The sequence below is a fragment of the Dendrobates tinctorius genome, unplaced genomic scaffold (assembly GCF_039654945.1).
Source record: "Dendrobates tinctorius isolate UK_male_01 unplaced genomic scaffold, ASM3965494v1 ptg000020l, whole genome shotgun sequence".
NCBI classification, from domain to species: Eukaryota; Metazoa; Chordata; class Amphibia; order Anura; family Dendrobatidae; genus Dendrobates; species Dendrobates tinctorius.
The window spans coordinates 20,540,746-20,558,486 of record NW_027361688.1 but is presented as its reverse complement, the minus strand read 5'-3'; the positions used below and the strand labels follow the sequence as shown (position 1 = coordinate 20,558,486).

The window sequence follows — 17,741 nt, the reverse complement described above, 5'->3', positions numbered from 1 at the left end:
ATACAATCAGTGTTTTATCAGCAGGAGATTATCTTTTCCTGGACAAAGTGTCACATGCAAGGTAGTCCAGAAAATCTGTGTAACTGCACTCCCCACTACTGATTAACTGGTTGTTGAAAATGGACACAGGAAGCTGCCAATCAGGGGTGTGGGCGGGGTTATACACAGCTCCGCATTCTGACCACTGCTACATCTACCGCAGAGAAAATATGGATTTTATTAAAACTAAACCAAGCAGCCCAGTAAGTGATACATCCCTGGAAACAGGGTCTTTGCTCCTACATTATGCTGCTCTTTGATTACATTGTAAAACATGCTGACAGGTTCCTTTTAAACATAAAATAAATCATATACTTGTCTATAAGATAATGCACCATGTAGTCAGGATAAGTAGGCAGATAAATCTAGAGGCAGACAAATGTAAAAACTTTATATAATAACTAGCTGAATGGCCCGGCGTTGCCTGGGCCTGGTAACCAACTGTGGTTAGTTACAACAAATTATAATGATTATATTGCACATAAAAACCGTGCATCTAATCCTCTCCTGTGTGATACTGACTGCTGAGCCGTGTATCTAATACTATTCTGTGTGATACTGTGTGCTGAGCCACGTATCTAATCCTCTCCTGTGTGATACTGTCTGCTGAGCCGTGTGTCTAATCTTATCCTGTGTGATACTGTCTGCTGAGCCGTGTATCTAATACTATCCTGTGTGATAGACTGCAGAGCCATGTGTCTAATCCTATCCAGTGTGATACTGACTGCTGAGCTGTGTATCTAATCCTATCCTGTGTGATACTGTCTGCTGAGCCGTGTATCTAATCCTATCCTGTGTGATACTGACTGCTGAGCCGTGTATCTAATCCTCTCCTGTGTGATACTGACTGCTGAGCTGCGTATCTAATCCTCTCCTGTGTGATACTGACTGCTGAGCTGTGTATCTAATCCTATCCTGTGTGATACTGACTGCTGAGCTGTGTATCTAATACTATCCTGTGTGATACTATCTGCTGAGCTACGTATCTAATCCTCTCCTGTGTGATACTGCCTGCTGAGCCGTGTATCTAATCCTATCCAGTGTGATACTGACTGCTGAGCCGTGTATATAAGCCTATCCTGTGTGATACTGTCTGCTGAGCCGTGTATCTAATCCTATTCTGTGTGATACTGTCTGCTGAGCCATGTATCTAATCCTATCCTGTATGATACTGCCTGCTGAGCTGCGTATCTAATCCTATCCTGTGTGATACTGTTTGCTGAGCAGTGTATCTAATCCTGTCCTGTGTGATACTGACTGCTGAGCTGTGTATCTAATACTATCCTATGTGATACTGTCTGCTGAGCTGCGTATCTAATCCTCTCCTGTGTGATACTGACTGCTGAGCTGTGTATCTAATCCTATCCTGTGTGATACTGTCTGCTGAGCCATGTGTCTAATCCTATCCTGTGTGTTACTGACTGCTGAGCTGTGTATCTAATCCTCTCCTGTGTGATACTGACTGCTGAGCCATGTGTCTAATCCTATCCTGTGTGATACTGACTGCTGAGCTGTGTATCTAATCCTATCCTGTGTGATACTGACTGCTGAGCTGTGTATCTAATCCTATCCTGTGTGATACTGACTGCTGAGCCATGTATCTAATCCTCTCCTGTGTGATACTGACAGCTGAGCTGTGTATCTAATCCTATCCTGTGTGATACTGACTGCTGAGCCATGTATCTAATCCTCTCCTGTGTGATACTGACAGCTGAGCTGTGTATCTAATCCTATCTTGTGTGATACTGACTGCTGAGCCATGTATCTAATCCTGTGTGATACTGACAGCTGAGCTGCGTATCTAATCCTCTCCTATGTGATACTGACTGCTGAGCTGTGTATCTATTCCTATCCTGTGTGATACTGACTGCTGAGCTGTGTATCTAATCCTCTCCTGTGTGATACTGACTGCTGAGCCATGTGTCTAATCCTATCCTGTGTGATACTGACTGCTGAGCTGTGTATCTAATCCTATCCTGTGTGATACTGACTGCTGAGCCGTGTATCTAATTCTATCCTGTGTGATACTGACTGCTGAGCCATGTATCTAATCCTCTCCTGTGTGATACTGACAGCTGAGCTGTGTATCTAATCCTATCCTGTGTGATACTGACTGCTGAGCCGTGTATCTAATCCTATCCTGAGTGATACTGACTGCTGAGCCACGTGTCTAATCCTATCCTGTGTGATACTGTGTGCTGAGCTGTGTATCTAATCCTATCCTGTGTGATACTGACTGCTGAGCTGTGTATCTAATCCTATCCTGTGTGATACTGACTGCTGAGCCATGTATCTAATCCTCTCCTGTGTGATACTGACAGCTGAGCTGTGTGTCTAATCCTATCCTGTGTGATACTGACTGCTGAGCCATGTGTCTAATCCTATCCTGCGTGATACTGTGTGCTGAGCTGTGTATCTAATCCTATCCTGTGTGATACTGACTGCTGAGCTGTGTATCTAATCCTATCCTGTGTGATACTGACAGCTGAGCTGTGTATCTAATACTATCCTGTGTGATAGACTGCAGAGCTGTGTATCTAATCCTATCCTGTGTGATACTGACTGCTGAGCCGTGTACCTAATCCTATCCTGTGTGATACTGACTGCTGAGCCATGTATCTAATCCTCTCCTGTGTGATACTGACTGCTGAGCTGTGTATCTAATCCTATCCAGTGTGATACTGACTGCTGAGCCGTGTATCTAATACTATCCTGTGTGATACTTTCTGCTGAGCTGTGTATCTAATCCTATCCTGTGTGATACTGACTGCTGAGCTGCGTATCTATTCCTATCCTGTGTGATACTGTGTGCTGAGCTGTGTATCTAATCCTATCCTGTGTGATACTGTCTGCTGAGCCGTGTATCTAATACTGTCCTGTGTGATACTGACTGCTGAGCTGTGTGTCTAATCCTCTCCTGTGTGATAATGACTGCTAAGCCGTGTATCTAATCCTCTCCTGTGTGATACTGACTGCTGAGCTGTGTGTCTAATCCTCTCCTGTGTGATAATGACTGCTAAGCCGTGTATCTAATCCTCTCCTGTGTGATACTGACTGCTGAGCTGTGTGTCTAATCCTCTCCTGTGTGATAATGACTGCTAAGCCGTGTATCTAATCCTCTCCTGTGTGATACTGACTGCTGAGCTGTGTGTCTAATCCTCTCTTGTGTGATACTGACTGCTGAGCCGTGTATCTAGTCCTATCCTGTGTGATACTGACTGGTGAGCCGTGTGTCTAATCCTCTCCTGTGTGATACTGGGCTCCCCCTGCAGTCTGTGTCAGAGGGTGGTCTGTGTTGGCACGGTAATAAATTGTGTTATTTCCAGCTTTACAGAAGGACGATAACACCATAGAAATGATAAGAATAATAGGCCTCAGTTACCACAACTGTCTACAAAGAAAACTGTTGCTGATAGCAGCCAATCACAGCTCAGCTTTCATCTTTTAAACAGCTCTGGGACAGCGTGGCGAGTTTTGAGTGGCGACTTTTGTGTTTCGACTTTTACGTGGCGAAGTTGGTGTATGTGTGGTGAAATGTGTGCTGAGGGTGGTATATGTGTTGAAGCACGTGGTAGTGTGTGGCGCATTTTGTGTGTGTGTTCATATCCCCGTGTGTGGTCCCATGTCAGGGCCCCACCTTAGCAACTGTATGGTATATACTGTTTGGCGTCATCGCTCTCTTTCTTTAAGTCCCCCTTGTTCACATCTGGCAGCTGTCAATTTGCCTCCAACACTTTTCCTTTCACTTTTTCCCCATTATGTAGATAGGGGCAAAATTGTTTGGTGAATTGGAACGCGCGGGGTTAAAATTTCGCCTCACAACATAGCTTAGGACGCTCTCGGGGTCCAGACGTGTGACTGTGTCAAATTTTGTGGCTGTAACTGCGACGGAGCGGATGCCAATCCCGGACATACATACACATATACAGTACATACACACACACATTGAGCTTTATATATTAGATTATTACACTTGAAAATTAAAAATACTGGGTTTTTTTTCAATTTTTAGCAGGCCTGCAGGGTCTTCGGACGGACTAGTCTCCCATTGAGCACATTTGGGACGTTATTAGTCGGTAATTGCAAAGGGAGCTGCCAACAGCGGATCTTGATGATTTTCGTACCCAAGTGCATTCAGAATGGCAGAACATTCCTCAGACGACCATTAATAATCTCATTGATAGCAGTCAAGGCTGCAAGTGCTGAGATTTCTGGACATATGCCATAGTTAATAAATCAAGACATTTTTTGCATTTTTTAATTATTTGCAGATCAGTAACCTGTCTGTCCAGCCTGTGAGTTCCATAATTCCACATTTTTTCCTTCTTGGTTTTGCAGTTTCAATACTGAGGAATGCGTAATATATATTTCACTTTTTAAATATTTATTTAGATGAGTTATCTACAGAAAGGAAATCTATTTTTTAATCTTTTTTTTTTTCAACTTTACGGTGTTCGCTGTTTTGGCAAAATAATGAAAATAATGTGTTATTTTACAGACTTGTTCAGTTGCAGATGCTCTACTATAATTATAAAAACAAAATTTTTTTATGATATTCCATGATATTGGCCATCTATTACTTTAGCTATGTAAAAACGGTCTTTTACGTCAGATGGTCAATAGGTGGTTCTGTAGCTCCATTTACCAGTTCTTGTTGCATCGAACGTTATCACTAGAGATGAGCGACTTTGCCTTTTTTAGGGTCGAGTCGGGTTTCATGAAACCTGACTTTCTCAAACGTCGAGTCGAACGAAATCGGCCGACTATCTGTTATGGTAATGTACAGCATGTAAGTCATGAAAAGTGTAAGACAGGATAAGATAAAACAGGATAAGACAGTCCATATTCCTACATTCCTCCCCTATTTGAACATGGTCGTACTAGACCATTTTGGAAACTGGAGGACAACACACAGCCCATAAAATTCATATAAAACACAAAAAAATGGTAGTCTCTTGTTTACAGGGTATAGAATGTCTATTACCGGAGCATGCACTGACCCCGGAACAGAAGAACTCAACTTCGTGAGCCCGGAGGCCAACAAAACAACCGCCAAGCTGTCCTTGGGCGCTTACCAAGTTCTCCTTCTGCATAGCACTTTAATCAGGAGGTCCACTCGGTTAAAACTGCAGACTAATATCCATCTGAGTCCATGTTTCCTATAAAACATTGACCCTTAGGCCCACACAACAACAGTTGCCCGACAGTCCATAGGCACAGTCCAGTTTTTCAACCCGGTAGGGACATCAGATTGTCCATTTGTCTCCATGGGTCCTCATGACCGAGATCTCACCAGTTTGAAGACCCTGAGACAGAGTGTCCAAGTTCCTTGTAACCAAAGGCCGTTGGCCAACACGTCAATAGCTCTAGCAGTCCAGGAGCACAGTCCATACAGTCGTGACCCGGCTCGAACATCAGGTTGTCCTTTTCTTCCCCTCCCCCTTTTGTGAACAACAGTCCCATTAAATTGCACAATGCTGCCCTGGTGTAAGGCTTGCAGTCCCTGAGGCAAAGTTAATGGAAAACAAAAGGTAGAGTTCATGGGGAGATGGGGCAGAGTCTATGTGTATAGTCCATAAGGACAGAAATGGACTGTCGTCTTTAGATTTTTTTTTGCAAAATCTAATCTAGGCTTTCTATTGTCAATGCTGACTAAAGGTTTACAAATTGTGGTGAACCCTCGGTATTTGCTCTCATGAAGTCTTCTCTTTATGGTAGACACTGAAACACCAACTTCCTGGAGGGTGTTCTTCACTTGGGTGGATGTTGGTAAGGGTTTTTTCTTCACTATGGAAAGGATTCTGTGATCACCCAACACTTTTGTGGCCATCCAAGCCTTTTTGTGTTCCCATGCTCACCAGTGCGTTTTTTTTGCAGAACGTACCACACTTTTGATTTGACCATTCTAACATTTCTGCTTTCTCTCTGATGGATTTCTTCTTTTCTTTCATTCTAATGATAGTCTGTTTCCCTTCCATTAAGAGAACCTTTGAGCGCATGTGGTGGGTTCACAGCAACAACTTCCAAATGCAAATGTCACACCTGGAATCAGCTCCAGACCTTTTACCTTCCTAATTGATGATATAATGATTCATGAGGGAAAATTCCAAGCAGATCATTAAAGAACTTTTGAGATGATTGTACAATTACCTTTTGTCCCTTGAAAAAGATGCACCTACATATTAAAGAGCTGTAATTCCTAAACCCTTACTCCAATTAGAATGTGAAAACCCTCAAATTAAAGCTGAGAGTCTGCACTAGAAGCCCATATTGATTGTATAACTGTATCTTGAATATGTTTTGGTAAGCACCAAAACTTGTTATTGTTCAAATATTTCTGCTCCTAATTGTATATAAATAAAAGGTTTGAAAATGATTCCAATGGGTGTAATAGCTCATACATCCCGGTAATCCTCCCAATCCTCAGATCAGGATCATGTGTGGCCCTTGCGGTTTACAGTTTAAACATTATTCATTTCTTGCCATTGCCTTCCAAGACTAAGTTGAATGAATAACGTGATTCTTCTTACTTAATATTTCCAAGATGGCTTTGTTCTGAGTGTGTATTTTTCCTATCGATTACTTTTTCATTTATTCAGTCCCCCGCCAAGGTGCAAAAACAATACTTGTATCTCTTGAAATTGATTTATTGACTTTTTTTTATCTTTACCTCCAGTATAAATCTTATTTCTTTTTAGCACGCTATAGCCATCACACCAAGGTTTAATGGATGTCTATTATCAGTAGGATTTTGGCAAGACATAATAGAAAGGCTATTGACATGTAGGAGTGGGTCCGAGCACTTACAAGAGGCAGAGAGATCAAACTTTGCTTGACTTGCTATGGCTGAAAATTCTATGTCTGTATCAAGCGATCCGGCTACATGTTCTTCCCGAAAAGACAATAGACAAAATTATTTGCTTTTCCCACTGGGACCCATTGCCATTCTGGGCCGAGACTGTGTTAGGAGTTGTCTACTGTACATAACCCCTTGATAAAGTTATCTTAACTCCTAGAATTATCACCGGTCCATGTTCTTTACGACATCTTGATCTCTGAACCTCCATAATTGTCACCTGTCCTATGTACTTTCTGACAACTGTGTCTCCGAACCCCCATATTTGTCACCTATCCCATGCCCTTTCTGACAACTTAATCTCTGAATCTCCATAGCTATCACCTATCCCATGACATTCCCAACCAAATAGTCTGAAATCTGCAAATCACTTTATTTAAAAATTAAACTGCTCCAAAATGCCAATCGCTAAGTATTTCCATTCTGTCTTAATCCGTTGTCAAGTGTAATCCGTCTGTAGCAGCAAAGTCATAAGATAGATTTCAGGAGGTGGAGGCAGGTCTATATATCTCTACAGGAAGTAATAGTGGGTCTATATATCTCTACAGGAAGTAATGGTGGGTCTATATATCTCTACAGGAAGTAGGGTTGGGTCTCTATATTTCTACAGGAAGTAGGGGTGGGTCTCTATATTTCTACAGGAAGTAGGGTTGGGTCTCTATATTTCTACAGAAAGTAGGGGTGGGTCTCTATATTTCTACAGAAAGTAGGGGTGGGTCTCTATATCTCTTCAGGAAGTAGGGGTGGGTCTCTATATTTCTACAGGAAGTAGGGGTGGGTCTCTATATCTCTACAGGAAGTAGGGTTGGGTCTCTATATTTCTACAGGAAGTAGGGGTGGGTCTCTATATTTCTACAGGAAGTAGGGTTGGGTCTCTATATTTCTACAGGAAGTAGGGGTGGGTCTCTATATCTCTTCAGGAAGTAGGGGTGGGTCTCTATATTTCTACAGGAAGTAGGGGTGGGTCTCTATATCTCTACAGGAAGTAGGGATGGGTTTCTATATTTCTACAGGAAGTAGGGGTGGGTCTCTATATTTCTGTAGGAAGTAGGGTTGGGTCTCTATATCTCTTGGCTTAACCAAACAACCCACGTTATAATATCCATTACTCACCTGCCTCAAGGTAGTATGGAGCACCTTGCCTCATTTCCTACTCAAATGCCTGAAATTAGGTATAGACCCTACCGGCAGAGGTAGTAATGGGGGGAAATACCAACATGGACCCTCCGTTATGGTGCTAGGCTTGGCTCTTGGTTTTCCACTCCACATTCTTTTTAGGAACTCATTGCTTGCCAATGAAGTATCTCTGTAGAGTGGAGAGTCCTGCAGAAGATCTTCCACTATATGGCAAAAACCAGAGCTTGGTCCCTTCTCTCCAAACCCCCCATAGCATCTACCCGGCCGGTCTCTATGGCACGTGTGCCCTTCTTACATTACTTTTGTTCAGTCCCTGACTCCTTCTTATGTATGAGATTATTTCTTCCATCTGATTATATTTCCATTCCTAATTTCCATATATATTACATCTGTAACACGCGAGTGAAGAAGCGCTGCTAATTTAAGCTTTTCACATTTTTTGTTTTATTTTATAACTATTTTTAAGGAGCTGATCACTATAATTGGGATTTTAATTGTTTACCTACCGAAATGTTCTGTGGTCTAACGGAATTGAGATGCTTTTTTATTCTTTTGGTTAAAGGGAATCTGTCACCCCATTTTTTGAGTATCAGCTGCTGGCACCTCCATCAGGGGCTTATCTACAGCATTCTGTAATGCTGTAGATAAGCCCCCGATGTAATCTGAAAGATAAGAAAAATGAGTTATATTATACTCACCGGTGGGCAGTCCGGTCTTGGTCCGATCGGTGTTGCGGTCCGGCGCCTCCCATCTTCTAACGGTGACGTCCTCTTCTTTGCTGCCTGTCGTGACTCCTGCGCAGGCGCACTGCTCTGTCCTACAGAATGCTGTAGATAAGCCCCTGATGGCGGTTCCGGCACCTGATACTCCAAAAATGGGGTGACAGATTCCCTTTAAATAAGTTTATTTTTGCAATTATTTTTTTGACTACATCATTAACTTCTTAGAAAAGATGAATTTTTTTTGTCATCACTTTCTGGCTGGAATTCCAAAAGTATCCAACATCTCTTTGTATCATGCTTAATGTTACATAGCCACATAATTGGGTTAGATTGCTTTCAGGTTACTACAGTCCTAATTTTCATGGCAGATTTATCAATAATAATAATTTTTATTTCTATATCACCAACATATTCTGCAGCACTTTACAATTTAGAAGGAACTTGTACAAACGAGATAAGACAGTAGAAAGAAACATATATTTCAACAGATACCGAGAAGAGTGAGCTCCCTGCTCGAAAGCTTACAATCTATGAGGAAATAGGGGTAACACAAAAGGTAAAAAGTAAGTGGACTTGTATGGTCCAGCCATCAGTAGAATAAATAGCATTCAAATAACTCTGCAGGAACTGGTCAGCAGCCAGTATCTGTATAAGTACAAGTACAAAGTGCTACTGAGTGCGTTGAGGTGACAATAAGGGATAGTTTGTTAGACCAGCGAGGTAATTGACTAGTTTTAAGAAATGTGTTTTTACAGCACGCTTGAAACTGTGGATACTGGGAATCAACCTGATTGTATGGGGTAGCACATTTCAGAAAGCTGGTGCAGCACAAGAGAAGTCCTGGAAATGAGTGTGGGAGGTTCGGATTATAGAGGATTTTTAGTCTTAGGTCATTAGCGGAATGGAGGGCATGAGTAGGGTGGTAGACGGGAGATGAGGGAGGAGTTGTAGGGTGGTGCAGAACTGTGGAGCACTTTGTGGGTGAGAGTGATTAGTTTATGTTGGATTCTGTAGCGAATGGGTAACCAGTGCAAACACTGGAACATGGTGGCAGCATAATTATAGCGGCTGAACGGAAATATGGTCCGGGCTCCTGCATTCATGACAGATTGTAGAGTGTAGTAAGAGGGAGACTAATTAGTAGAGAGTTGGAATAGTCCAGACGAGAATGAATAAGGGCAACAGTAAGAGTATTTGTAGCGTCAAAGGTAAGAAAAGGTCAAATACTAGCAGTTTCGGACTGGGGTACCAAGGGCCGACCAGTAACATTGACTTTGAGGGGCCCACTTTTCACCTGCATACAAATACTACACTCCCCTCATTCACAAATGTACCTATATCTCTAAATAATAATAAGCTAGGTAGTTTGGTTAATGAATGATGAGATGTTGCTTTTTTCTGTACAGAGTAAATCAAGTGAATTATGCCAAGTACTATCCATATAGTGGGGTTGGGGCCCAGATCTGCACAGGGACCCACCGGGGGATTCCCCTGTTACCCTGTGGGCCAGTCCGAGCCTGAATACTAGAGATGTTTTTGAGGTGTAGGAGACATGAGCGAGTGAATGATGGGATGTGGGGGGTGAAGGAAAGATCTGACTCAAATATAACCCCACAATTTAGGGTTTGTAGGTATGGTTATGTGAACCCCATGGCGATATTCATTTTACATGCATAAACTGCGGGTGTCAGCAGCAGTATAGTCACTTAGGTCAGTCCTGGGCAAAGTGTGGACCTGAAAAACCAAAGTACTGGAAAAGTGGCATCTTGCACCAAGTGGCCGTCTCCTGTCCGGTATCTCAAGTTCACCAGTATCTGCATCCTCTTAATTTGGCCCATTTTTCCATTTACATGCTCCACCACAAGAAATGTAACACCAGTCAAGGGTTGGTTTACATTTCTATTGTAATTGATGCCATTTATGTGCGGTCAATTGCAATGAAATTGTAGGGTGTTCTTGGCTGTACCCCATCCCACCCAAAGTCCTACTCATAAAAATGACAAAAGTCACAACATTTCGAGGTGTCCAAAAATTCTGCAAATTTTTCATAGAGTTTTCCACCAGAACGCTTTGTCATGAATCAGGGCCGTTGAGCCCAGTCTGAACGTTTTTGTTGGCTTTCCACCATTTTTCTCGCTCTAATTCTGATTCATTATTTGCTCTCCTCGTTTCTGTCGCTGCAGAGAAATCACATTGAGGATCATTACAAGAAGAAGGAAATTACCATCGTCTCAGAACACCTGGAGGATTTCAGGGCAGTAAATTCTAGATTTTATCTACAGTTCAACAACACCGGGGCTGGTGAATCACCGCTTGGCATCGCTCAGATTGGGCAAACTTGACCCACCACACCAGTCATCGTAAAGTTAAAGGAGGGAGGAGTGAGGGGTCTTACAGTTTAAAAAGCCTCGATCTTCGCATCTCAGTACCTTCTCTTCTCATCTTCTGTCCTACTCCATTTACTCTCATCTCCCCAAAGAACCATGAGCTTCACAGGAAAGTACGAGGTGGAAAGCCAGGAGAACTATGAGACCTTCATGTCGATCATTGGTAAGGCAAGATGGATGCACCGATATCGTTATAAAAGTCACAGAGTTCTGTAGTGTTGCCTCCTTTATAGTATGGGGAATAATATTCCTTATAATAAACCTCACAGCTGCTGCAGAACCTCTTTTTCAAGAGTATTGTGGAAATCCATGTCTAATTCTGTTTAAAAATTATAGTCTGCAGCAGCTGGGGTGTGTATGATGATGTTCTGCAGCAGCTGAGGTGTGTATGATGATGTTCTGCAGCAGCTGAGGTTTGTATAATGATATTTTGCAGCAGCTGAGGTGTGTATGATGATGTTCTGCAGCAACTGAGATGTGTATGATGATGTTCTGCAGCAGCTGCGGTGTGTATGATGGTGATCTGCAGCAGCTGCGGTGTGTATTATGAGGTTCTGCAGCAGTTGAGGTGTGTATGATGATGTTCTACAGCAGCTGAGGTGTGTATGATGAGGTTCGGCAGCAGCTGAGGTGTGCATGATGATGTTTTGCAGCAGCTGAGGTGAGTATGATGATGTTCTGCAGCAGCTGAGGTATTTATGATGATGTTCTGCAGCAGCTGTGGTGTGTATGATGATGTTTTGCAGCAGCTGAGGTGTGTATGATAATGTTCTGCAGCAGCTGAGGTGTGTATGATGATTCTCTGCAGCAGCTGAGGTATGTATTATGAGGTTCTGCAGCAGCTGAGGTGTGTATAATGATATTCTGCAGCAGCTGAGGTGTGTATGATGATGTTCTGCAGAAACTAAGGTGTGTATGATGATGTTCTGCAGCAGCTGAGGTGTGTATGATTATGTTCTGCAGCAGCTGAGGTGTGTATGATGATGTTCTGCAGCAACTGAGGTGTGTATGATGATGTTGTGCAGCAACCAACTGAGGTGTGTATGATGATGTTCTGCAGCAGCTGAGGTTTGTATAATGATATTTTGCAGCAGCTGAGGTGTGTATGATGATGTTCTGCAGCAACTGAGGTTTGTATGATTATGTTCTGCAGCAGCTGAGGTGTGCATGATGATGTTCTGCAGCAGCTGAGGTGTGTATGATGATGTTCTGCAGCAGCTGAGGTGTGTATGATGATTCTCTGCAGCAGCTGAGGTATTTATGATGATGTTGTGCAGCAACCAACTGAGGTGTGTATGATGATGTTCTGCAGCAGCTGAGGTTTGTATAATGATATTTTGCAGCAGCTGAGGTGTGTATGATGATGTTCTGCAGCAGCTGAGGTGTGTATGATGAGGTTCGGCAGCAGCTGAGGTGTGTATGATGAGGTTCTGCAGCAGCTGAGGTGTGCATGATGATGTTTTGCAGCAGCTGAGGTGAGTATGATGATGTTCTGCAGCAGCTGAGGTATTTATGATGATGTTCTGCAGCAGCTGTGGTGTGTATGATGAGGTTCTGCAGAAACTAAGGTGTGTATTATGAGGTTCTGCAGCAGCTGAGGTGTGTATGATGATGTTCTGCAGCAGTTGAGGTGTGTATGATGATTCTCTGCAGCAGCTGAGGTGTGTATTATGAGGTTCTGCAGCAGCTGAGGTGTGTATTATGAGGTTCTGCAGCAGCTGAGGTGTGTATGATGATGTTCTACAGCAGCTCAGGTGTGCATGATGATGTTCTGCAGCAGCTGAGGTGTGTATGATGATGTTCTGCAGCAGCTGTGGTGTGTATGATGATGTTCTGCAGAAACTAAGGTGTGTATGATGATGTTCTGCAGCAGCTGAGGTGTGTATGATGATGTTCTGCAGCAGCTGAGGTGTGTATGATGATTCTCTGCAGCAGCTGAGGTGTGTATTATGAGGTCCTGCAGCAGCTGAGGTGTGTACTATGAGGTTCTGCAGCAGCTGAGGTGTGTATAATGATGTTCTACAGCATCTGCGGTGTGTATGATGATGTTCTGCAGAAACTAAGGTGTGTATGCTGATGTTCTGCAGCAGCTGAGGTGTGTATGATGATGTTCTGCAGCAGCTGAGGTGTGTATGATGATTCTCTGCAGCAGCTGAGGTGTGTATTATGAGGTTCTGCAGCAGTTGAGGTGTGTATGATGATGTTCTACAGCAGCTCAGGTGTGCATGATGATGTTCTGCAGCAGCTGAGGTGTGTATGATGGTGTTCTGCAGCAGCTAAGGTGTGTATTATGAGGTTTTGCAGCAGCTGAAGTATGCATGATGATGCTCTGCAGCAGCTGAAGTGTGCATGATGATGTTCTTCAGCAGATGAGTTATGTATGATGATGCTCTGCAGCAGCTGAGGTGTGTATGATGATGTTCTTCAACAGGTAAGATGTGTTATATGAGGTTCTGCAGCAGCTGAGATGTAAGCTATGATGTTCTGCAGCATCTGGGACCAAGAACTGTGTAATACACATTGTAGCTGCTGAAGAACCTCTTCTTCAATAGAGGCAGCACAGAGGGCTCCCTGTGAGGCTCACATTTCCACGTAACAGTCCTGGCGTTGAGGATATCCTTGGGCGTAAGAGAAGTCCTCAGAACTCTCTGAAAATGAACTATTTATAATTTTGCCATCTGTGTGTAATGTGAGGGGCTCAGGGGGCGTCTGCGACCAAAAATAAAGACCTCATGAAATGAAGAACATGGAGTCCGTTACTGACGTCATCCAACCTTTACGTTTTTTTCCTCCCCAGGTATCCCAGATGAAACTATCCAGAAAGGAAAAGACTTCAAATTCACCACCGAAGTAGTTCAAAATGGAGATGACTTCACATGGTCCCAAATCTACCCCGGCCACACCATGACCAATAAATTCACTGTAGGAAAAGAGTCTGACATGGAGACCATGAGTGGAAAGAAATTCAAGGTAAGCCTTACGAGGCGCTCTGCCCTACTAAAGCTGCTGATTAATGGCATAATTCTTATCATGCAGTACACGCGAACACCTACAGGTGGCGCCAACTTTGCGCACCCTTAACCCTCATTGCAAAAGTGATTTTTAGCACCAAGTGCATGCATTTAAGTAAAAAAAAATCCCAAAAGGTGGAGAACATCACAAACTCTTATATAGAAACTATGTAGTATTCCAATGATGCACATATATATCCATCCCATTGATTTAAGATGTACTACCACTCCTTGCCTATAGGTGTCAGATTTTATTTTTACAACTTTTAAATTTACTATCTTGCTATATATTAGACCTATAAAATAAAATTTAAAAAAAGCTTTTATTAAAATAGAAAATAACCAGCAGTTTTACATGAAAAAAAAGCAAACTTAAATTTTTTTTTGCATAAATTGCATGCAATTCCTTAAACATCCTAAAGGTGTTGTCATGTTTTATTGCTCACTGCCTATGCTTTGTAGGCTTCTGAGTCTTCATGTTATTCTAAATATATGGAATTATTTTACGCAGGCGACCGTCCAGCGTGAAGGAGGGAAGATAGTTGTGGACTTTGGGAAATATAAGCATTCATCCGAGATTGTCGGAGGAAAACTGGTGGAGGTGAGTGTGAGCGTTATATAGATGTCCCCATTGATATGGATGCAGAGGTGAAAGACAAGAAGTGCTTTCATGGGGACAGAATAACCTTGAGAATTAGTGGTCGATTATGCACAGATCAGCTCCATTCATTCTTAATGGTTCTGCCAGAGATAGCTTAGCTGGTCCCATAAGAATGAATGAAGCGGAGGTACACATCATCAACCACCGCTCAATTCGCATGGGGCTCCAAGCTCTCAGGATCAGTGCGGGTCCTAGCGATCAGACCCTCAACAATCAGGAGGTAACTTCCAAAATTGAGAATAGAATACCCCTTAAAAGTTATTCCCATCATTCAAAATTATCTTCTATCCTCCTAATGATCCCAAGAACTGGGCTCACAAATGCTACATTGGAATGGAGTGCCATCTCTCCCAGGAATAGATCAATTCTCGGGATTGGTGGTGCTCTCAGTGGTCTGACCTCTTGTAATCAGGGAGTAACTTCCCAACTTGAGAATACCCTTTAAAGGCTTATTCCTATCATTAAAACTATCATCTATCATCCCAACGATCCCAAGAACGGGGCTCTCAAATGCTCCAGGGAGAGATCAATTCTCGGAATTGGTGGTGCTCCCAGGGGTCTGTCCCCTAGAAATCAGGAAGTAACATCCAAACTTGAGAATACCCTTTAAAGGATTATTCCCGTCATTAAAATCTATCATCTAGCATTCCAACGATCTCAAGAGCGGGGTTCATAAATGACCCATTGAAAGGAGTGCCATCTCTACCAGGGAAAGACCAAGTCTCAGGATTGTGCTCCCAGTGGTCAGACCTCCAGTAATTGGGAAGTAATTTCCATACTTGAGAATACCCTTTAAAGCATTATTCCCATCATTAAAATCTATTTATCCTACCAACGATCCCAAGAACAGGGCTCCATTGAAATGAGGTGCCATCTCTCCCAGGAAAAGACCAAATCTTGGGATTGGTGGTGCTCCCAGCGGTCAGACCCCTAGTAATCGGGAAGTAACTTCAAAACTTGAGAATACCCTTTAATTGATTATTTCTATCATTAAAAGCTACCATCCCAACTATCCCAAGAGCAGGGCTCTCAAATGCTCCATTGAAATGGCGCACCACCTCTCCATTCATTCCCTGTGGGACTGCTGAAATAAGCCAGGTACTGAACCTGGCTATCTCATAGAGACTGAATGAAGCGGTGGCGTGCACAAGTTGCCACCGCTCCATCCTAGCTGGGTATTTCAGAGAACCAGTCTCAGGGATAAGTTGGGCTTCTTGTGGTTGGTCCTTTACTGGTCCTCAACTTATCACCTATACTTTAGCTAGGTCATAACTTTTAATAATAGGAATAACCCTTTATGTAACAGTTCTTGTTGCATCCAAGATGTATGACCGGATGCAACTCGCACATTTTCTGTGTATACACCAAGCTCATCCAGTTATCCCGCCAAGGTCGATGGTTGGGGTGGCATGCATCTGCAACCCCTTTTTCTACTGCGCTTTCCTATATAGAAAGCCACCCCAAAAAACATACAATGGGACGAAGAACAGCTACATACATTTAGTAGCGACAATGCCTGGCACTTCTGCTCTCTGCAGCACAGTCCTATTCAAATGCATGGGACTGAGCTGCAATACTTCACACAACCACTACAAAGTGTACGGAGCTCTGCAGGTGACCTCTTCAATCAGCAGATCAGTGGGCGTGCTGGACCCTCATCAATCCGAACTTTATGGTAAACCCTTAAGATAGAGGTCATCAATATCAAATTCCAAGAAAACTTAAAAAATAAATTATAAGGTGTAAAATAAGGGGGAAGAGCACCAGCATCTGCTGTGACCTTGTGTAGACCTCAGACTACCATGGACTCCATGGGACAGTGTAGCTAAGCTGGAGTCCTAATAACTTCGGAGTCATTTTCAGGATGTCCTTCGTTAAATTAATGTGTGCATATCTAATATCCATTAGTAATGTTTATCTCTTGCGCTCTTTTTCCATTTCAGATTTCAGAAGCTGGCGGTGTGACTTTCAAGAGGATCAGTAAAAGAATTGCCTAAAGACGAACCCATTTTCTATGTATTACAGAATATAATAAACCTGTTAATGTAGAAAGTGTGTTGCGTTTCCTTATATGTATTTTACAGCCATGTAATCCTGACACCCTGCTAGTAACATTGGTTCTGATGGGACCAATGATTAGCTTTGTGCAAATATTACTTTACCCTCTTTCACAAATTTACCTTTGCTTTTATGTAATAATAATCTGGGTAGTTTATTAAATGAATGATGAAGTGCTGCTTCTGTATGTATATAGTGAATCAAGTGTATGTATAGATGTCATATAAGGAGGTGGGGCCCACCAGGGGATTTTCCTGTTCTCCAGTGGGCCAATCCAAGGCCGTTCCATTCTTCAAGGGAAACTATCATTAGGAAATTAAATATTTTTTCAATTAGTTTTTTTGGTTAATTTATTTATTTTTTTTACTTTTGCTAATGTTTTTTTTCCTATATCATAAGCTGTATAAAAAAATAGAAATATTGCAATTTTCACTCGGGGCCAATGTGGCAATATATGTACCTTAGCAAAAATGAACATACTCTGACCCTATCTTTTGTATTAAATAAAAAAATGGGAGAAGCCAGCGCTGCTTATGATCAGAACGCAATACATAAAGTGCATATGCACATACTGATTTCTAACTGTATTTCAAAATGAGACATTTAGCAAAAAATTGATCAATTATTTGAGTCACCCCGCCATGCCAAAGCATTCTCATATGGGGAAGTCCAACTCTACGTGTTTTATATTCGCTGTGCCATTACGGCCTCCTAAATGTAATAAAAGCAAGACCACATTAAATGCAAACTGTACCTGAAGCGTTTCTGAATCACTCCCATGGCGCCAGAAAGGGCGAGTGCAGATAAAGGTTGACCAGGTCCGGACATAGACATTACAGGTCTAACCTCCACACTGCCTGACCAGCACCA

General features: G+C 42.6%; 1 protein-coding gene across 1 annotated transcript; it reads left to right on the top strand.

Moving 5' to 3' along the window:
- The first annotated feature begins 112 nt into the window (after positions 1–112).
- On the top strand, positions 113–16,865 carry LOC141083529 (gastrotropin-like). Its single transcript, XM_073567850.1, has 5 exons — positions 113–242; positions 10,938–11,304; positions 13,939–14,111; positions 14,664–14,753; positions 16,757–16,865. The coding sequence occupies exons 2-5, from the start codon at positions 11,238–11,240 to the stop codon at positions 16,808–16,810; spliced, it is 384 nt and encodes a 127-aa protein (XP_073423951.1). The 5' UTR covers positions 113–242; positions 10,938–11,237; the 3' UTR covers positions 16,811–16,865.
- Positions 16,866–17,741: the final 876 nt, after the last annotated feature.

Excerpts from the sequence above, each read along its gene's own strand:
- LOC141083529 (XM_073567850.1), top strand. The coding sequence starts at position 11,238 with ATGAGCTTCACAGGAAAGTACGAGGTGGAAAGCCAGGAGAACTATGAG. Across the intron at positions 11,305-13,938 it reads GACCTTCATGTCGATCATTG|GTATCCCAGATGAAACTATC; the intron begins GTAAGGCAAGAT and ends TTTCCTCCCCAG. Across the intron at positions 14,754-16,756 it reads TCGGAGGAAAACTGGTGGAG|ATTTCAGAAGCTGGCGGTGT; the intron begins GTGAGTGTGAGC and ends TTTCCATTTCAG.